Genomic DNA, 22,861 nt, shown 5'->3' on the forward strand with positions numbered 1-22,861 from the left:
CCGTAACATCACAAAGCAAATGCTGAACTTACCACTGCCAAAGCAAAATAATGGGACTGTGAGGTCTAATGTGTGCTGCTGTACAATCAATGTGTTCCTCTGCTGCTGATCTACTGCTGACATTGATTTCCAGGAGGTCAATGGTGACACATTAAAGACAGTGCTGTGCGTTTAGACGGTAAGCCTGAATGGCAGCAAGCAATCTGTAGATGAGCGGCAGTGCAAGTGATAATGCTAGCATGCGTCCGAGTCAACGCTGTATACCAAAGCTGACTTACATTACTGATGGATTTATGTAAAGCTTCACCCAGAGAGTGCCGCTATGAAAAGAAGATCACAAAAGGAAAACACTAAGGAAAAGAAAGTCTGACACATAGGCAACAGAGAGAACAGCAGTTATGCACAGAACACACGCGTATGACATATGTACATATAAGACGTGTCACTGGTGAGTATTACAATGCAGTGATGTCACCAAAACTGACATAAAAGGCTGAACATGAACCTTTTATGGCTTGTTATATTCAGGTCACATATCAGAATATACACGTAACATAACACGGTATGTGGCAGACTTATGGTAGTAATTACTGCAACCGAAAGGGAGTCTAACATTCCCAACAATTACAACTACTTATAAAGTATGTAGGGGACTAAGCCCCTATACAATTATTCCTCTACTATAGATTTCAGTGATTTAGTTGCCAGAAAAAAAAAATATTTATTTCATATGCAAATAAAGGGGCTTTGATGCACCCTAGGTGTGGCTAAGAGCTCAGTGCATCGTTACGCCCCCTCAATTTGTATACTGAGAACTGTTAAATCTTGATTGACAGCAATCAAGTGAGTGCACTCAATCAGCAGCTCAGAAACTCTGTAATCACACCGCAAGAGCCTTACTCAGTGTCTGCGTGCTTTCGTCGATGTCTCCTGTCTGTAGTACAGTACTGGGCAAGACAGGATCCAGAGATGAGAGCGGACACTGACACTGCAGGAGCCCAGCAGCACACCGCTTTCACAGGGGCAGTGTGCGCACTTATCGCTGGCTCCTGTCTACAACCTGCCATGTGGTACTGTACTGCAGACAGGAGCCAGTGATGAAGGCACACACTTACACTAAGCACCGCTGGGTTCCTGTATTGTCACTATGGAGGTGCTGAGCCGCTGACTGAGTTGAGACAATGGTTGCTAGAGTGCTGTCAATCGACATATGAGAAAGTTCTCAGAATACAAACTGAAGGGGTGTAGTGGTGCACTGACCCCTTGGCCACACCTAAGGTTCACTAAAGCCTCCTCTTTTGCATATGAAATAAATCTTTTTTTTTTCCTGGCAACTAAACTACTAAATTCTTTACTACAGGTATGATTTTAAAGAGGACCTGTCTCTTGCTCAATTAAATTGAGTTAATTGCCTTGTAAAAATTCTGAAACTCACCTTATTCTGCTGCATTTTTCCATTTTGCCTGCGTCGATCCATTGCAGAGATATTCACATTTATTACTTTTGGAGTGCAGTATGTGAAATCTCTGTAAGTAGTGCAATTAGGCGATTCTTCAGTTTTCTCTAGGGGTATGTACTTTTATCCCTCCCTCTCAGATGCTGCTCAGCATCGCCTGACACTCCAAGATCAGATGTTGAGCTGTGATTGCCAGTGTGTGGGAAGGGTAAAAGCGCACATCCTCAGAGAAGACTGTGAAGAAACACCCAGTTGCACTACAAGCAGAGATTGGACATATTGTATTCAAAAAGAAACAAATCTGATATCTGCAATATAGCGATGCAGTGTAAAATGGAAAAGAGTGGCAGAATCAGGAGAGCTGAGATATAAGGTATTTAACTTAGTTTTTTGAACAAGTGTTAGGTTCTTTTTAAGGGTTAATTCCCCTACATACTTTTATAGGTAGCGCTCTGGGGTGATAGACTCCATTTAAGATCTTTTCGATACATCTGAGTGGTGCATGGAAACCAGCATATGCATAGGTATCTGCCAAGCCAATTTATGAACCATTCTGCAGCAAAGCTGTTGTGTGTGAACATACCTCTTGGATATAGTCACACTCTGCACAGAAATATCTGTGACTGTCCCATTCATTTCAATGTGGCTTGCAGACATTCATGAGCTTGCTAACAAAACAATCTCATGCAAGCAAATATTCCCTTAAAGTTAGACTGGATCTACTGATTACAAGTACTTGTATCTTCTAACATGGAAATAACGTCGTGGATTTTAAATATAAGTTGTTCACTACTTTTCCTACAATATAAATGGTTACAGTAAAATAAATGGTCCTTAGTGTTAAAATTGGTGCATGTTGCTGGCTGTATATTTAATCTGGGATATTTCTTTTTATCAAAAACATTGTTAGAAATCTCGAGCAAACCGGACGTTTTTGCATGACATAAATATCCTCTATAATTCTTGTTATTCTACAAGTACTTAAAAGCCCAAAAGGCTGCTTTCCGGAAATCAGAGAAATCTCGTGGGAAAAGTAATCACACATCTACTATAATATAATGTTGTACAATAGTTACAGGCTCTTGAAGGGTTTTTCCAGAATTATAATATTGATAGCCTATTCTTGAAGATGTTGTCCACTACTTTTAATTAACTTAAAAACTGGCCCATATTGATACCAAATTGAAAAAAAAAACAAACTTCGCCTATAGGACTTCTGGCACTCTACCCTACCACTGCAGCAGCAGTCAAGTTCCACCTGGGCAGAAAGAAAGAGCTAGGAGACTGGTAGGCTGCAACAAGTCACCTAACATGCCAGGAGGGACATGCCACTAAGGGACGCCAGCAGCAGTATTGAGGAGTGACGGTAGTCTGGTAAGCAAGTATGTGTTTATTCTATATTAACACCATCATGGAGCCATTTTTAAACCCTTTTCTAAAATGGGCCCTTAATATGAGATTGCTTGGTGTCTCACTGGTTAGCTAGTTAAAGGATGCACAAAGCTCCAGTGCAACCCTATTATTGTTTAACAGGTACAATGGGATAGTTCCTGTACCTATATTCTAGCTTACTGCAGCTCTAATGAATGGGATTGAATGGCAATACCAGGCAAAACTTCTATCCAAAGTAAAAAACTGTGTGTGGTAAACAATGAAAGAGATGTGTGTGACACTGGAATGCCATTACTCCTTCAGTCAGCTGATTCTGGTGGTCAGACCCCATAAATCTGAAATTGGAGGTCAACTTTAAGGATAGGTGATCTATACTGTACTCATGGAAACCCCCTTTAAAACCATGTCTTTTGGAAAGTTCTTTTTGCGAGTATGTCATCAGGCTTGAGGGGCTTCTGTGGTTTTCTATAATTATTCCGTAAACAATTTAAAGAAGCTTTCCCATGAAGATTTTTTTAAGAAATCTGTGTATAGGTGTATGTAATGTAGTGAATAAATATAGTCACCTACTGCCACTTTCTCCGGGGTCCAGCATCATTCTGCTCCTCTTATCAGTGACGTCACTCTCTTCAGTTTATGCGGCTCACTCTATGCGTGAGACGGAAGTCTCTTCTACAATGAGACTTAGTTTGTAGAAGCCACTTCTGGGTCCTGCAGAATATAGTGTGACCCGGAGAGTCTGAAGAGTGATGATGTCACTGAGAAGAGGAGCAGAACGATGCTGGAAACAAGAGAAGACAGTGGAAGGTGAGTGTATTAACACTAATGTGACATGCAGAAGTAGTGCTGTAGATTTAAAAGCATTCACTATTAGAAGTAACACAAGCACAGGAGAAGAAACAACGCTGTTTTGTCCCAACAGCCCATTCTCTGGACAGCAGACCACCAGGAGATATTGGAAGAACATGTAGACTACCTGGTAAAACCACCCATCTTGGGATATCCTGATTTCAATTTACCATTTGTTCTTCATTGTGACGCTTCTCAAGTTGGACTGGGAGCTGCCCTGTATCACCATCAAGATGGAAAATTGAGAGTCATTGGTTACAGTTCTAGAACATTGACAGATGCCAAGAAGAATTACCATCTACATTCCGGAAAATTGGAGTTCCTGGCACTGAAATGGGCTATCTGCGAACGATTTAGAGATTATCTCTACTACAGGAAAGAGTTTGAGGTATACACTGACAACAACCCTTTGACCTATGTCAATGCGGATGCTGATGGATTGTCGAGAATGCCACTAGAGCCTGAGGAGTTCATGCAAGAATGCTCAGAGGAAGTCAGTCTGGAAGCAATTGAGTGCACTACCCAAGCAGTACAAGCTTATCAGGAGGAAGACACACCATTGTGGTGTCTGTTGACGGTGGAAACCACCATAAAAGCGAGAGAACAAGATCATCCCCTGTCTATTCAACAACTACCAAAAGGAAAAATCTGTAGAGCACAATGGGAAGATCAGATAATTGGTAGAATACTACTTTATGTGGACCAAAATCGGTTTCCAAGTAAACAAGAGAGAGACAATGAGTCACCAGCAGTTTCTGTTTTAATTAAAGAATGGACGAAGCTCTACCTCAGTGAAGACGGTATCCTGTATGGTAAAGGAGGACAAAACCGGCAGTTGGTACTACCCAGAGTATTCCGTAGGTTGGTCTTCAGAGAACTCCATGAAAACATGGGACACCTGGGAGTGGAAAGGACAACCAACTTGAGCCGTGAACGTTTCTTCTGGCCATACATGCAGAGAGATATTGAGAGGTACGTGACCAGGGAGTGTAGGTGTCTGAAAGATAAAATTCCCAACACATCAACCCGGGCACCTAAGGGCAACATCCAAACTACGTATCCGTTTGAGATTGCCTCAATAAACTTTCTACATCTCGAGACGTGCAAGGGTGGTCATGAATACATCTTGGTGGTGATGGACCATTTCACTTGATTTGCTCAAGCATATGCCATCACCAATAAATCGGGTCGAACAGCGGCAGAGAAGATCTTCAATGATTTTGCTTTGAAGTTTGGGTTCCCTACGAGGTTAGACCATGACCAAGGAAGAGAATTTGAGAACCAGCTGTGTAGAATTCAGAGATCCCACACAACGCCCTATTACCCAGAGGGTAATGGACAAGTGGAACGTTTAACCGAACATTATCGTCGATGTTGCGCACTTTAACAGCTGATGAGAAGAAAGACTGGAAGAGTTCTCTGTCAAAAGTGGTACATGCCTATAACTGTACAAAGAGCGATGCAACGGGTTACTTACCCTTTTTCCTATTGTATGGACGATCGCCAAGACTGCCAATCGACATCATGTTTGATACTCCGGTGTCAGAGACTTACAGAAGGTATCCGAAGTATATTCGGAAATGGAAGGAACGGATGGCAGAGGCATACACCATAGCGTCCAAAGTGGTTACGCAAGGACAGAGCAAGAGTAAGGAGTACTATGATCGAAAATGTTATGAAGCAGAATTGGCACCAGGAAGCCGGGTGCTAGTCAAGAACGAACGTGAGAAAGGTAGTCCAGGAAAACTTTGTTCGTACTGGGAAGACAAAGTATATGTGGTCGTAAGGAGGAAAGCTGATGACAGCCCAGTGTATGAAATCCGATTGGAAACGGGAGACAAGAAAACCAGAATAGTTCATTGGAATTTACTACTACCCTGTGATTATCTCTCACCACATCAAGACTTCCCAGAAGTAGACCGACATCGTCCGAGATCGACTAAGACTAAGACCACAGACTGAAGCTCCGGAGGTGGATAGTAACCTTGAAAGTTCCGATGGAGAAGAAAACACCCTTGTATTTCTTGGACTGGCAAGGAGAGGGATGTACCATCCTCAGGAGAGTGAACTAAGTCCTGAGGCTCCAGAGTTCATGCCAAGGAGTATAGATGAAGTCCAATTCAGATCTGATGATCGAACACCGGACCCTGAAGAGACTGATCGACACTCAGGAGAAGCGGAATTACCAGACCGTGTGGAAACAAGTAACTCAGGAGAAGAACAGGAACTTACAGAGGCAGCTCCAAGAACATCTGAGGAAGCACGGGAAATGAGTGCGGCGGAAGAAACTTCTGTGACCGAAGAACCCGTGGTCTGTGAGGAACAACCCACCAGGAGGATGTCGACTCGAGAAGTGAGGAGGCCCGTGAAGCTGACGTATGAGACACTTGGTGAACCGAGTCAAGTGCCAAGGACTGTCAACTTGAAACCGGTATCTCAGTCTGCGGACCAGGTAAGCCCACTTGAGTGGTATTCACCACCGAGAGGCAGTATATAAGATGTTGCCTGGTAGAAACACTTGTTTTCATGCTTTGATTTTCCTTAAAAGACTTTGTAGAAACATTAAGACCTATAGAGAGAGAGAGATGGTTGAAGACGTACTAAAAGCTCCAGCTGAAGAGAAGCTGATTGTTTTAATTGTGTTAATTATTTATTTCTTACAGGCGTCCTACAAGAAAAAGGTCGTAAGAATAGGTTGTTATCAATGTTTATGAATGTTATACCAATTTCACAATGCCAATTTGTATATTAAGTTATCCAACTTTCACCACTGTCTCAGAATTGGTCAGACTGACCAATTAAGATGAATGTCGAGGACGACATTCAAAAAGGATTGAAGAGTGTGACATGCAGAAGTAGTGCTGTTGCTTTAAAAGCATTCAGCAACTAATAGAAGTAACACAAGCACAGGATACAGGAAGTGTTGTGCTCCAGAAGCATCCAGCAACTAGAGGGGTTAACACAGTCACTTCTGAAGGGGAGTGTTTTAGCAGAGCCCCAGGAGATTGTGGGGAAGTTGTTTACTGTCTGGCTGGAGCCAAAGAGAAAGGTGGCTTATGATCTGTATCTCACAGATGTCAAGGGAACAGAATTCAGGTCAGGAGGGAAGCTAAACAAATGTCAGTTAGACTCCCTGAGCTAACAGTGTGGAGCATTATCGGCCAGGAAGAAAAGGACTGGAAGGAAGCCTGTCATAGAGATCATCTCCCTCATCACACCCTCCCCCCCTCCATCTCCATGCAGGATAAAGAATGCTGTGTACTATTGAGTCCTTGTGAAGGAAAAGCTTGTGGTTGTGTATGCATCAAAACTGTGCTACCATATAATAGACTGTGTACTGCTGTGCTGCAAAGGAGACTGTATTGTTATTACTGGAGCCTGTTGCTCAAACAGACATTTGCATTGCACTGGCCGTGCCTCATTACATGTTACTGTTCTACCGTTTATGAAGACTCTTGTCAGATGTGTCTGGTCAACAACTGAATCTATCGTGTGCCTGACAGAAGCAGCAGCATATGGTAGCCCTGAGTAACGATTTCCCCAGGATTCCAACAAATTCATGTAACCGGTCTCGCCCCTATCTGAACTTAGGCAGCGTGCGTGTAACACTAACATTACATGCACATTTACATATATCTATAAAAAAATCTTCATGGGAGTGCTTTTTGTGTCACACCAAAGCAAAAAATACTACATGTGAATTTTTCACATATGCTAAATTATACATCTGGGGTGGACATACCATTGGTGCGATCAGGGGCCCAAGTGGTGAGGGGGCCCACTTCCATCGCCAAAGCAGCAAGCAGTTTGGGTTACAGACAAATAAAAGGGTGATTATGAGGAGGTATTGGACTGCAAAGGTCCCATATATTGTTCTTGCACAGGGGGCCTATTCTGTCTGTGTCCCCTCCTGCTGTAAATGGGATACCTCTACTGAGCCTTATGTTGGCAACTTGACCATATGGATGAAATGTACTGTACGTAAGCAACCAATGAAAGGTACGTAAGCAAGCAATCACCCTTTGTAAAGTATACTGTATATAAAATATTCACACATTACATATGTGTAGTTTAAAAGCAATATTTCTATAAAACTCCCAGCTCTTCCTCTGTATCCCCTGACAATGAGCTGAATGATGGAAATCCCTCTGCTGGGAGCCCTGGATATGAGATGTTATTGCCGGGTGAATTTACCACTAAGCATTCACTTTGCTGGAGGGAAAATAAAGCATTTTACGGCGCCTACTGAAATCAATAGACCATCCTTGTAATTCAGCATCCACTAAGTCCTACGGAGTAAGAACTGCTCTGTGTGGCAGCTCACCCTTATGAGTAATGGAGAGTAGTATGTCCGCAGCAGGCTTCCCATCTCTTACCTTCATATAACCATTAAGCACATTTGATGAAATGAGGACATTGGTATAAATGCACCCACATTTTTAATGCTCCTTTTTTCACAGTTTAGTCTTCATTTAATGTCAGCTTTTATCACAATCTAATTATATGTGATGCCAGCTATTTCATCTATTAATTCTCAACACCTTATTAATAAAATATGGTGAAATACCGTACATCTTGTTAAAGATTTCTTGAAAAGGTTAACTCGTACAGATCTGTAATCCTGGAGAAGAATTATGGAAATGGAGAATAGATTCAAGGGATTGTTCCCTTTCATAAAAAGCTAATCCCTGGGTACAGGCTATAATAAAGAAACAAACTATGCTGCACTCACCTTCCCGGGGTCCACTGGCAAGTCTCGCCATGACTCTGGCTTTGGGTGCAGAGCTGACGTCATGTCGACGGTATAACAGCCAATCAGTGAGCTCAGTGGCTCTGAGTGGGGTGTTCCAATGTAGACGGAACACCCCACTGAGAGCTGCCAAATTCACTGATTGGCTGCAGCACCGTCGATGTGACGTTAGCACCGCAGCCAAAGTCAGGCGCCGGGAACGTAAAGGCAGTGATTTGTCAAGACTGCTATTGTTCATACCGATCTTGATGAGTGGGGCGTGGTTGAGTCAGAGACACCTGAATCATTAACAGGAGAATGCCTCTTTATTGATTCATGCATATCTTAAAAGTGACGTGCGCCTCTTACTCCAGTCATAGACTGCACCGTAACTTGTCATGAATTAGACAAGTGGGAGTCACAACACCCTGTCATGCCAAAAGTTGCAAAATCTTTGCACAACCATGCAAAGCACAAAGAATTGTGACTTTTCAAAGTGTTTTACACTTTGATGAATCGGGGGCTTAGTGTCTTGTTATTCCATGTACATTGTACCAAAGACTATGGAAATGGTCTTCCTCCCTTTTCCATCTACACCTATTGCCTTGACCATCTCCCAAATTGTTGAAGTCTTTAGAACCATCTATATGCAGTTGAAACCCAAATCTACAGTATCGGATTGCTCACAAACTAGACAACCTACTATCTTACGTCCCTGTTAAGGACAAGATTATCATATCAAACACCCATCTGTTATGACCAACCCATGATCCCTTTCTATATTAGCGCAACGCCAAGTCCTCATATTTATCCTCATTTAAAGGGGTTGACCATAACTATTTTTCTTGGCCAGGAGAAGAAGCCATGAGCTGGCCGGACCCATAAAATTAAAAAGAAGTATTGTTGACAACTCCTTTAAATAGTCCACCAACCAGAATTCCAAAATTGCATCATCCATCTGACCCATCTGGAGCTGTTCACTCCATTCCTCATAGATTGGAAGTTTGTTTGGGCAGGGCACCTGCCTACGTTATCCTGTTTCATTGCCTATATTGCATTACTACATTATTGTGCAATATAGTGCTACAGAATTGGATGGCACAATATAAATATTTATCATTTCAGTTCTTTAAAATGAACCTTCACATTGTTATTCTACTGTTGACCCTGTTTGGTCATGCAGAATGAAGGACTGACAGCCGAAAATGAGTACAGCCAGCACTAAAGCGCTTGCACAGAGGTTCACCTTGTCATGAAAAAGAAGTCAATTCCTGCAGACATCAGAAAAGGTGAAATAACTTATACTCACCTTTAAATTGTAAAATGTAATTTAAGGAAAGTAAAATATATACTACTTTAATGTTTTAGTAACAAATAAAAATAATTTCAGTTATTCTATTTAATCAAATAATGAGGTATTTCCATCTTAGAAATTTATTGCATATCCATTGGTGATAGAAGGGGGTACCAACTCAGGGACCCCAAACCTATGTCCTCCAAATCCCATCCAATGTGATGGGGCAGCTACACATGTATGGGGCTTTCTACTTACTTCTTTGGAAACAGCTGAAAAATCGCAACCTTTGGAAATGCCATGAATTTCTTTGCTGGACATATTCCTTTAAGTAAGAGTAGCCTTGAATATGTAACAATATTTTTCTGTCTTCAGATCTATTACTTTTATATATCAGCCACAAAGTCATACACATTGCCTCTCTGCTGAGCCCTCTTATCTCTTACAATGCAGAGCCGCCTTGTTGGGGGGAGATGGCCATAGATCTAGAGCTTCTTTTTCGACAATTATGTGTAAGGTCTACAGTACTATCAGCAGGGTCTACACCAATCTGTCTAATAATGTAGTCTAATAATAATAATTAATAATAATACATAATACATTTTCCCTCTGCAGATATCACTGGGTGTACAATGCTACTGAGCACCAGGCTGGGGCCACACAATGACTTTGGCCACAAATGAGGTTGCTATGTGCCGCAGCCTCATCACTACATAATGAAAGGTGAGTGGGATCATATTGTGACCCCTAGAGTAGCACAAAAAGCAAGTTGAAAAACAAAAATGCTGGGTCTGACTTTTTATGACTTACTTATCAAGGTCGAAATACCCTAGGTGTTGCAATGCGACCCCATTCACATGAGATGTGGTAGAGCCAGGGGCAGACATGTCATTGGTGAAATCTGTGCAGCCGATCATAGGTAAGGGGGCCCACTACTACCTCCAAAGCAGGATTGGACTAAAGCTATTGGACTACAAAGGGCCCATATATTGTTTTTGACCAGTGTCGCCTTTCTACCTGTGCCCGCCCCTGGTGGAGGCACATATCGATCTTTGGCTGTGCAACCTGTGTAGCTGACAAAGTCGCCGTGTATGCTTTTATTTGTAATATTTATTTATGCATTTATTGCTACTTACATAGCACTACCATATTCTGCAGTACTGTACACTTAAGGCCATGTTAACATGTTCAGTATTTGGTCAGTATTTTACATCAGTATTTGTGAGCCAAAATCAGGAGTGGAACAATCAGAGGAAAAGTACACTACCGCTCAAAAGTTTGGGGTCATTTCGAAATTTCATTATTTTTGAAATAAATTATTCTTTCAAATAAAAATCATTATTTCTAACCTTGTCAATGTCTGGACTATATTTTCGATTCATTTTGCAACTCATTTGATAAATAAAAGTATGAGTTTTCATGGAAAACACAAAATTGTTTGGGTGACCCCAAACTTTTGAACGGTAGTGTATAATAGAAACACGTCACCACTTCTGTATTTATCACCCACTCCTGGTTTTACAAATACTGATGTAAAATACTGACCAAATACTGAACGTGTGAACGTGGCCTGAGGGAATAACTTACATTACTGGGTAGAATTTCTTTCTAGGTGTCCTATTTGCCAGGACAAGCAAACCCTGGAAAGAGGGACAGGAGGGTGGAGTGTGATGATGTTTCACATGGTCATGCATTCATTTAAATGGCCACCATATAATGCTACAATTTCTATTTGAAACTGTATCTGTCCATTGGTTGTTTTTAAGCTGAGTGCCTTGACAAGAAAACCCCTTTATTAAAAAAAAATATTTTAATTGGAATAACTGTGTCTACATTGGGAGTAATACGACAATTACAGCAAGAAAGGCACTATTTTTTTAAATGACCACTAATACTTTGCGAAACACTCAGCAAAATACAGGCATAATACAGGCCGTAGTCACACTGCATTATTTTGGTCAGTATTTGCATAAGTATTAGTGAACCTAAACTATGATTACCCAAATAAAGTAAAAGGGAAAGATCTGTACCTATTCTGTTTTGGACTTACTCTTAGTTTTTGGCTTACAGATAATCATGTTAAATACTGACCAGAATATCGCTTTGCTAAACCCTTCAAGTTGGGCAATTTTTCAATTTTGCACTTTTGTTTTTTCCTCCTCTTCATCCAATGGCCATAACTTTTTTTTATTTTCCGTTAACATAGCCATTTAGGGCTTGTTTTTTAGGGAATGAGTTGTAATTTTGAACATCATTAATCTAACCATAAAATGTGCTGAAAAATGTGAAAAAAAATCCAAGTGGGATGGGGAAAAAATGCAATTTTGCCATTGTATTTTTGAGTTTTGTTTGTGCAGAGTTCATTATGAGGTAAACATGATTTTGCAGAACAATATGATAACAGCAATACCAAACCTTTTTTTATTTTAGTGGTGGTAAAAAAATCCAGAAGTTTGTAAAAATATATATATAAATAAATGCAAATTTGGGGTTTGTGTTTCCATTTTTTGAGGCCTGTAAAATTTTTATTTTTCAATCGATTAAATTGTATGAGGGCTTTTTTTTGCATAGTGAACTGACTATTTCATTGACACGATTTGTGATATGGACGCCTTTGCTTTCTATCGCTGTGATTTGTATTTTTAGGGGGATTTGGTCACCGAAAAAAATGCAATTCAAGTGTTTCAAGTTTTTTTTTATAGGTTTTATTGTATGGATTAATGAATTTTATATTCTGAAAGACCGGACTTTTACAGATGCTGCGAAACCAGATATGTTAATTTTTTTTGCTACCGGTTTCTCTACCTCTAGTGGAGAGAGCTCAGCTTCTGATTAGGGATGAGTGGACCCGTAGATGTTCGGGTTCTGGTACCCGACCCAAACTTTAGTTCAAAGTTCGGTTCGGGTGTCAGAACTATACCCGAACTTGAACCTGAAACACATTGAAAACAATGGGCACCCGAACTTTAGATCTGAAAAATTTCTCTCTCTCTCTCATCCCTGGACTTTCCCCGGAACTCTGAACATTAAAACGAACTCCGGGAGAAGTCCATGTTCAGAGTTTGGCACCAAACATAGTGTCCGGTATGAACCCCCGAACTTGTAAGTTTGGGTTCACTCATCTCTACTTCTGAGCCCTATCCACACACGGTCACCCCAGTGCAATACATACATTTATGTCTATATAGAAGAAGGAATTACGGTGGTCTAAGTCAGTATTTTGTCTACAGAGGTTACTGAAGACTCATGTAGTCATAAAATACCCTAACAGAGAATTGTCTTTCCTGGCTGACGGTAGAATAGAAAAGCACTGTATATTTGTTGCTGTGAAGAAGTAATATAGAAATACTGTAAAATAATTAATTTGTCACTTATGGTTAGTGTTTATAAGTTACCCTAACAAGCTCAGTAAATCACAACAGAAATAATGTTTCCATCACAAGTTTCTTTGAAAACAGTTAATTTATGATTCTGAAAAGCCGCTTTCAGCACATCTTGACAAAGTCTGATATTTTTAGCCTGAGTGTGATATACATGCATTTGAAGAAATGGGTTAATCTATTCATGGGTTGCTATGACTGCAAAATACTTTTTCACTCTAATCTTCAAAACATAATAATGCTAAGACATAAAAGATTAAACAAGCATGATATCCTTATGCTTTTAAGTTTCCTCATCACAAAAATTGGACGGCACAAACCAATTAAAACCCATTTTCTCTGGAGTTAGCTATTTCTCTCAATCACTTTTAGAGATAGATGGGAAGAAGCTTTGCATCCCTGCTGTTCTTAAAGTGCCACTGTCATGAATCAGTGATGATTTTAAGTTCACCTACAGGATGCACATAAAAGGTTAAAATGGACCAGTCACGAGAACAACCATGCCCATCTAACTTCAGCAGAGTGTCAGGTTCATTAAAGGGAAACTGTCATTTACTGTTTATAAATGCTATATCTGCACCTGCAGATATAGTGGTAATTTGAAGGTAAACAGCACTTAAAGAGGACCTTTTACCAAATTTTTCATGTTGAATGACACAGGATGTAACAGTGGCTGCGGAACAAAAAAAAAGTGTTATTTTTTTTTTTTATTTTGCCTCTCCATTGTGGAGATTTTAGTAATCAAGGTATTTGGCCCCTAAGAGGTTAATTTTCATTAAGTCCAAGTGGGTGTTATCAGATAGTTTTCCCCAGTTGGCATGTAAGTCTTCTCACTGTATAATGGTGACCAATCATAAGCAGACAGCAACACAAATGAAAAAACCCACTCCCCACTACAGCTTGGAGCAGGTTTTTCAGTGTCTGAGATATAAGGATAAAAACCCTGATCTACTGGGGAGGTGCAGCTGAGTTCATCTGTGTCACATTCCAATCCCTTTATACTGTTATCCATTTTTCATAGCCTCGACATCTGTATTGTGACTGTCTCTCCCCCACACTGACTCATGCAGAAGGTTAGACCAGGAGATCAGAGCTCTATCATTACACCTCACACACTGAGAAACCTGCTCTAAGTCAGGCCACGGCCCCACAATCAGTATTCGGTCAGTATTTTTTCTCAGGAGTTGGAGCCAAAACCAAATAAGGAACAATCAGAGAAAAGGTGTAATAGAAACAAGTCACCAATTCTGCATTTATCACCCACTCCTGGTTTTGGCTCCCACTGCTGAGAAAAAATACTGACCAAATACTGATAGTGGGGCTGTGGCCTTATGATGTGGGTGTGTTCTTCTTTCTTATGAGTGTTTCTTCCTCCATAATTGGTATTGCAGCATCCAGAGAAGTCTGATCTATCAAAATATTTAACATGTACCGTGCTTATATCATGAAGAAAATAAAAGTCAAAAAGCCAATATTAACACTTTTTTTGTTGCTGCAACTCCCACAAAAATGCAATAAAGATCAATCAAAATATAGTATGTACCTCAAAATGGTATAAACAAACTCACCAGCTTGCCAAAAAAAACAAAAAACAAGCCCTCCTGCAGCTTCAATGAAAAAATAAAAAATTCTAGGTTTTGGAAAATGGTGACACAAAGCAATTTGTTGTTAAAGTTCAGAATTTTTTTTAGCTCCTAAAATAGTAAAAAAATAAACTATATAAGTTCGGTAACATTGTAATGGTACTGACCTGGAAAATCATATTTGTCAAGTCAATGATACAGCATAATAACGTAATATAAAACCCTCAAAATAAGAGTAGAATTGCATTTTTTTCTCTATTTCACTGCACTTGTAATGTTTTTTGCTATTTCCCCTTATCAATTATGGTAAAATGAAAAGTGCCAAATTACACGCTCTTCAAAAAAAAAAAAGCCCTCATACTTCTATGTGAAGAATGAAATTAAAAAATGATGCCTATTTGATGGAAAAAATGAAAACTCAAAAACGAAAATTGTCTACATCACCAGGTCAAAAGTGTCCCATTTTGCTTCTACTATGTTCCTGTTACTCCCCTAATTAATCAGTTTTTTTCTTTTTAGAAAATCCATCATATAGTTCCAGAGATATGGGCCTTTTTAAGTCAATTTCCTTAGAATGGACTAAAAAAAATAAAAAAAGTGATTTTTTTTCAGGATTTTCACTTTGAAAATACTTTATGTAATACAAATACAACTGGTATCACTGCAGCAGAACGACCCTTACTATAAAACATGGTATATACTTACATATTGATGACCTATCCCTAGATTCATCCATATGAGATCAGTGGGGATCCGACACCAGAAAACCCCACCGATGAGCTGATACCTGCAGGATGTATGCAATGTAAGGAGTTGAACACTGCAGCAAATGAATGGGAGATAAGCTGCAGTACCAGGACAACCCCTTTAAGCCAGAATTGCTTGGCCACTTCTTTTTCTCTGGGTGATGCTGAAAAGATACATATGCTCAATCTAGAAGATTGACCAGGCTACAAGATGTTTTAGGCTACGGTTTGTTGTGGATTATACATGTGATTTTGTTACAGATTTGACCCATCAGTGAAACAATTAGAGACACATAAGACACTGCAGCACGGCCTCCAATCCACAGGTTTTGTTCCATCCATTTGGGCTTTGCACAACCAATTGGATGCTCAGACAATGCTCAGAGATGCTGATGCTGCAATAGATGGCAACATATCTTGAGTGTTTCCTTTAATGCATTGGTGAGGGAAAGACTTTCTCTACGAAACTATATCCAGTAACATCTAAGAGGGGACAATGACCTTCTATCCAATAATTATCATGCTGAACTTCACTGGCTGAGTGCAAAGGATCTTAATCCACAGCAAATAGAAAAGTCCAAAAAAGGCCGATCCAGCACATCTGAAAAACTGTAAACTTTATTTTCTTCCACTAAAAACATGACAATACACGGATATCAAAAATCCAGAAGTAAAAAGTCCCTTAAGAGAACATACTGGTTGATGCTTTTCAACCAGAGGTTATGAGTAGCTTTATGCTTCGAAACACATCAACCAGTATGTTCTCCTAAGGGACTTTTTACTTCTGGATTTTTGACATGACATCCGTGTATTGTCATATTTTTAGTGGAAGAAAATAAATTTTACAGTTTTTCAGATGTGCTGGATCGGCCTTTTTTGGACTCTTATGAGGGTCAGCATTACATACTTTAAGCACCAAACAGCTCATTCATAGCTACCCCAGTCAGCAAACCTATTGTGTGTGTGAATATAGCCTTTAAGACATCACTACAATCAAGGACATTGAGACCATAAGAAAATATGCAATCATGAGCTGACTTGTAATATTTCGAGTATTTCTCAAAAAGTAAAGAGCATAAGCTTTGCGTATCATGTATGTGAATGTGTATACACAGCAGCAATGACTGATATATTTTCCACATTCATTCATATAAGTGATAATAAGTGTCATTGGCATCTAAGCGTGGAAAGGTTCACAATTAGAAGACCCATTTTTACAGGATATTTTCAATGACTAGAAAAAAGTAAATCTAGTTGATTTGTCCACATCAGATGTAGACAACATTCTCTGTACCTGGTCAAGGAGATCCTCCACTTTCTTTTGCCAGTTATCTTTGGCAGTATTTATTTCCCGCTCCTTGAGCTGCCGTAGTTGGGCCAGAGCAGACTTCTTGTCCTCCTCGTGCTGCACCCTCAACTCTTCACGTAACTTGCTACACTCTTGCCTAAAATATGCAGCATGAATACATATTACAAGAGAGATTAACAGGTTTTCACATTTACCTATATTTTAATAACCTACCTGAGGGATTCAGTCCATTTCAGTTCCATATCACGGGCGACTTTCTCAATCTTTAATCTTTCTTCTTCCCGCATGGTAGAAATGATAGCTTCATGTTGCTGTCTCTCCTTTTCCAGCTCACCCTATGGAAATAATATAGATATATCAACATAATGAAGCAGGACTATTCATAGAGCCTGATATCATATCACACATATAAAATAATGTTTACTATTAATAAACATAAACTACATTTTAAAGGGTCATACACCCTGTTAGGACACTTGGAGTGCAGAGGCGTCTTCTATTGAGGATCCTCATCTCTTGGCTAGGGCAAAGTGTTGAAAAGACTGAACTTGCAGTTCTTGAGTTCTCTTCTCCCCGCTGACACCATCCTATGCTGCTTGATTGGCAATGGAGACAGCGGCTCTTCTCCCCACCGCCAATCAATAAACCGGGGCAGCTTTAGCAGGGAGTAGCGAAGAGGAGCCAAGGACTGCAAGTGCTTTGATACACCACCAGTGCACGTGTGAAACTGATTTGCTTATGAATAAGTGATGAATTTCAGTGCAACACAGCACAGGAGGCCGATGAAATAGGCATCGTTGGAGATGTTTCACCCTACCCTATCCTGCTCTACCTCTGGTTTGTTATTGAAAACCTTACTGACAGATTTGCTTTAAAACTGACTTTATTACAGAAATATTATCCAATACCAGTGTTTTGTTCTCAAGTTTCCTTCCAAATTTCCTATTCCAGTTAGATCAGCATTAAATGATGAGACAGGTTTACTATTTATCCTCAATTAATTCATCCTCGTTAACTACAAAAGTTTAATAAAAAGAATAATAGTTCAGCAGCAAACCATTTAGATTACTGAACAAGTGTTTGTGTTGGGAAGGGGGTGTTCATTCATAGCAGTAGAGTTCTGTATACCAGGAAGTTTTCCCAACACTTAGCTCGTAAGCCCATAAGTGACGTATGTAAGGCTATGCGCGCACGATGCAGAAATGCTCCGGATTTTTTCCTGAGCGTTTCTGCATCTCCCTGGCAGAAAAAACGCATGCGGATTGTCCATGCGGATTGTCCATGCGGATTGTCCATGTGGATTGTACATGCGGATTGTACATGTGGATTGTACATGCGTTTTCCTGCCAGGGACAAGCGGATGTGAAGCGTTCTTCACATGCATTTCCGCATGCGGGTTGACAAGCGCTTTCCAAGCGATTTTAGCTAGTCTACCACGAGCTGCCGGCAAGCCAAGACAAGCACACCGGGGGCCATCAGAAGGTAAGTATAATATTAATTTTTTATTTTATTCTTTTTCTTACAGGTTCTATGGTACCCGGGTCCGGAGGAGTGTCTCCTCTCCTCCAGACCTGGGAACCATCCGCACATTGAAACGCATTTAATCCGCATGTATAGATCCAGTGATGCGGATTACATGCGTTCCAATGCAAGTCAATGGCGGCGAAAACGCAGCGCTTCCGCAAAATAATTGGTAGTGCTGCGTTTTTTTCCGCAATGATAATCCGCAACGGAAATTTCCGCAGCATGTGCACAGCACATGCGGATTATCATTGGGGAACATGGCAGACCTTCTACCAAGCGTTTTTTAAGCGTTTCTGCAGCGGAATTGCCGCTGCGGAAACGCTTAAAAAACGTATAGTGGGAACACAGCCTTACATATTGAATGCCATTCTTAAAAAGTATACTTCATTGTAGGCTGCCCAATTCAAACAGCAGAAGAAAAGTATACTAGCCTATAATGGTCTGTCAGGAGCCAAAAGGACGCCCAGCGTACAGTTCAAACTCTTTTGCAGTGTGTACACACAACCGTAATCTGCTTCTCTTGTGTTAACACTCACATGTAAAGATTAAGGGCATATTCACATTTGGCAGATTGGTTGCTGAAGGCATATGACCGATGCTACCAATCAGAGCCATACTAATGCCGTCATGGCTCCCAACACTGAGCTGCAGAGGAGTTAGCCCTTGATTGCAGGGAGAAAGTAGGTGAGTACTAATATTTGGCAACAATGGCAGCTGTGCTTTTTTTTCAATTGATAACCTTAATAACCTCTTTAATATAAACCAACAAAATTAAATAGAAATTTTAGTTCCCTGATGTCAATTAAGCTGCTTAGATTTCCATAATACTGGCATGAAGGACAATTTCCTTGTATAAACTGGTTCTCGTGCATGGGTTCTTCAGTTTGTCGTGGGTAGCAAGTAAAGTATCGAGACCAATGACACATAGCCAAAGGTCAACATGTGGAAAATTATGTAGAACAGTGGGATATGTATAGTCAGTGATTTGCATGGGAAGGGAACCGGTCATGTAGAAAAATTATTAACCTGCAGATATGGGGTTAATCGGCAGGTTAATAGTGGTCTGAAGCTGCCTGGTACCCACACTGAGAGAGAAGAAATGAAGAGCTAATGTTGAGCTGGCTGTCAGTCAGTGCCGGGGAGCTCACTGTGTACTTAGCAGTGACTGAAGCAGTGCGGGCCGCGCTCCTATGACTGAAAGCCAAAGGCTGCCGAGAGGAATAATGTTCATTTCATTCCGGTAGCACTGCTATCAGTGCGGGCGCTATTAACCCCAAATCAGAACGATATTAACCCCAAATCTGCAGGCTAGTAGTGTTTCATTACATCACATGTTCCCTTTAAGCTTGAGAGTGTGGCAATATTGTGCGGCTGAAATTATGCAGAAGTCAATCCCCGTACAATTGTGAAACAAAATTGTGCACCCATTGCCACACTATGGGTGAGCAGAGATTTATTTGCACAACCAGCCGCAGCATGTGGCCACATCCCTGCATGGTTGGATAATCAGGGATAACCATTATATACATTAATACATTGTACTTTCTTAAGTCGAATCGTAACCCTAAGAAAGCATGGCAGACAACCCCTAGCCAGGGTCCATTTCTCTATGAGTCTCTGAGGTCCTTGATGCCGTGACTATTCAGTATTCTAGATTCATCAACACTCTTTGGTGATTCTGCAAGCACATGATTAGCATAATGCTAGTTGAAGGATTCTCTGGGCTTGTTAGCAAGATGTTTTTCGTTCCTTGGGGACAAATAACAAACAGGATCTAATGATCTTTGTGCAAGTTAATACAGCTGTAATGAAGCAGTCAGCTAGACTTCTGTTTCTGCTGCTTCTTATCAACACATACAACCATTTTCTTGCTGGAATCAGAGGATTCTCGATTAAGGAAAGCGACAAATTATTTACATGATGGAAAAACAAAAGCAGAACTTTAGAACACGGGAAAATGTAAATTGAACTACATATTATCAGTCAGAATGTAAGATTATCTCATCTAAGCACGTCAATGATCAGCTACAACATTAAAACCATCAAGGTGCAAGGTGTTTGAGGGAATCAGAGGAACAGCAATGGGCACCACAACAGGTATGAAACATCTACACTTTGATGGAAACAACTTTTGCCAAAATAAATTCAAATAAAAACTTGTAATGTTTTCAATGATCTCACAGATATGAGACCTGTAAATGGAAAGTGGGGACTATAAAATTCACTTGGTTTGACAGAACATTTTATAGATGGTTTAGTGGACTACAATTTGGGAAATTTGGAGACAAAGTCAAAATCTTAAACTCTTTGCCATATTCACTGTACCATTTCTGAACGTTAAGCATGGTGTCAGGGTGCATTATTTTGCCAAAAGAGGCTATTGCCACTAAGGAAAGGTGTTGCCATGAAGCGGTGGTCTGCAAAACTGTTTAGGTAGGTGGTACACATGAATACCAAGACCAAACGTTTCCAACAGAACATTGGCTGGAGCATCATATCGACTCCACCAAATTGCCTTCTACCCATTCTGCATAGTAATGCACCCAATAATGTTATAGAAAAAGTGACTGATGAGACCAGGCCATCTTTTTCCATTGTACCATAATCCAATTCTGGTGCTCTCATGCCCATTGTAGTGGCTTTTGGCAATGGACAGGGTTCAGCATGGGCACTCTGCGGTTCAATATGCAGCATGATATGAAGTTAATCACTTAACTGTTCAATGTGATTAATATATGACACTATTTTCCCAATAGAAAATTACCTTTCCAGTTCTCACCCCCCACAACTTCCACCCAAATATTAAGGATTGTTTTAATGCTGGTTTATCTTGTTCATGATACCATCAAGTACTAGCAATAAAAAAATTTTATTGGTTGATCCAATGAAAGATCTAGTTGCAGTAAATGTAAGGCATCCATAGAGTCTGCTGTAATTAAAAAGGATCTTCCCACAAAATACATTTATCACGTATCCACAGCATATGTGATATACTGTATTTTGCAGACTATAAGACGCACCGGACCATAAGACACACTCCGGCGGCCATTTTCCAGAAGCCCACTGCAGAGAAATCAATGGGAAAGGGGACTCCGCTCTCCGGCGCCAACATTTTATGAGAGCCCAGGGCCCGCAGCATCGCTCTACTCCTGCCACCTCCAGCCTCCTAAAGCAGCAACCCTGCCTCCTCTGACCAGCTTCACCAATGCCGCCCCCACTTTCCCCGGTAAGCTACCTTCAGATTATAAGACGCACCCCTATTTTCCTCCCAAATTTGGAAAAAAGGTGCATCTTATAATCTGAAAAATACAGTATATGGCTGATCGCTAGGACTCGAGGATCACTAGGACATTATTGCTGCTTCTCCATATGTCGATGGGACTGACAAACATAGCCAAGCGCTGCACACTTATGTCAGTCCCATAGACGCAGAATGTGTTCTCTGCATAAATTGTCTATTCGTACATTTAGTGGCGTTAATAAGATGCAAATTGTTTTTGTTCCACTCAATAGAATCTTAAGCCAAATTAACCTAAAAACAGTCAGATCCAAAATAGTTACCTGAACAGCAAACAATGAGTCACTTGTCTCCCTAAGTCGCTCTCTTGTTACATCCAACTCGTTCTGAAGCCTGTCTTGGGCATCCTTAAGACTTGTGATGTGACACTCTGCGGAGCCGAGTCCTTGTTCACTCTTTTGAACCAAGTCTTGAAGGCGGCAAATCTATTTCCATGGACAAAAATTTATTATCATATTAGTAAACATGTGTGTCAACAGAAAGAACTCTATATAGAAGTCATAGCAGAATATCTTAGAATATGTGCACCCTTATTTATGTAGCTGCCATTTTCTTAGATGATGTGGCCAAAATAACAGAAAGCGGAACCACAATCATTGCTACATAGGCATATGTAAAGGTTTAGTATTTCAGATCCAAAAACTTGTTTCCGCATTTTACTCATCTCTCATGTTTTACTTTGCTGTGTTATTTTCCATTAATGAGAAGAACACATACAAAAAATAATGTGATAAATCTATCATTATTCACAAGATCCAGCACAAAGGTTTTTAGAAATGCAAATGCCTAATTAATATAGAGTATGGTCTGCATATAATCAGTAATAAGAACTGTAGAGATTAAGTCAAACATTAGCACATGTACCTGTCACAATGCATCAGTGACAGAGTATAGGGTAGACATGGAAAAATGTACAACTATGTACAAATCTATTGAGAAACAAACTGGAATCATTTTGAAGAGGGAACTAATAATAACAAACTAAAACAATGTGGGTGTGAACACCCGCTTATAATTGGGGACATCGCTGTAATCAGAATTAGCCAATCACATTTAAGCTAATGTTAAATAGTGTTCAGTACACAGCTGACATCATTTATAGTGATTCTGATTAACTCCATATACAGTTTAGCTGTTCTAGTAAAATTTTCCTGACATTTTCTTAGCTGCATGTTACAACAAAAGGTATGGTCCATAAACAGCTTACAACACAGCAAAGAGATCTCATTTTTGAAAGTTATCAGTCAATAGAAAGGTACTAAAAATTTACAAGGCATTAGATATGGAACACTGTGACGACA

The 22,861-nt window shown here is 40.2% G+C and overlaps 1 protein-coding gene across 6 annotated transcripts in view; it reads right to left on the reverse strand.

Annotated features, from left to right (window-relative positions):
* The window catches only part of FAM184A (family with sequence similarity 184 member A), a 314,499-nt gene that overhangs the window by 37,828 nt on the left and 253,810 nt on the right, over nucleotides 1-22,861 (reverse strand). For 4 of the 6 annotated variants that reach the window (XM_073675938.1, XM_073675941.1, XM_073675936.1 and 1 more), the window contains exons 8-11: nucleotides 21,824-21,985; nucleotides 16,952-17,073; nucleotides 16,724-16,874; nucleotides 279-320 (exon numbers count right to left, since the gene is read on the reverse strand). In XM_073675938.1, the coding sequence (XP_073532039.1) occupies nucleotides 279-320; nucleotides 16,724-16,874; nucleotides 16,952-17,073; nucleotides 21,824-21,985 (477 nt within the window). The remainder of the gene's footprint in view (nucleotides 1-278; nucleotides 321-16,723; nucleotides 16,875-16,951; nucleotides 17,074-21,823; nucleotides 21,986-22,861) is intronic. The other 2 variants (XM_073675939.1, XM_073675937.1) reach the window with 1 other exon arrangement.

This window comes from Phyllobates terribilis, unplaced genomic scaffold, assembly GCF_046119375.1.
Source record: "Phyllobates terribilis strain yellow unplaced genomic scaffold, ASM4611937v1 Scaffold_3__8_contigs__length_932513732, whole genome shotgun sequence".
NCBI classification, from domain to species: Eukaryota; Metazoa; Chordata; class Amphibia; order Anura; family Dendrobatidae; genus Phyllobates; species Phyllobates terribilis.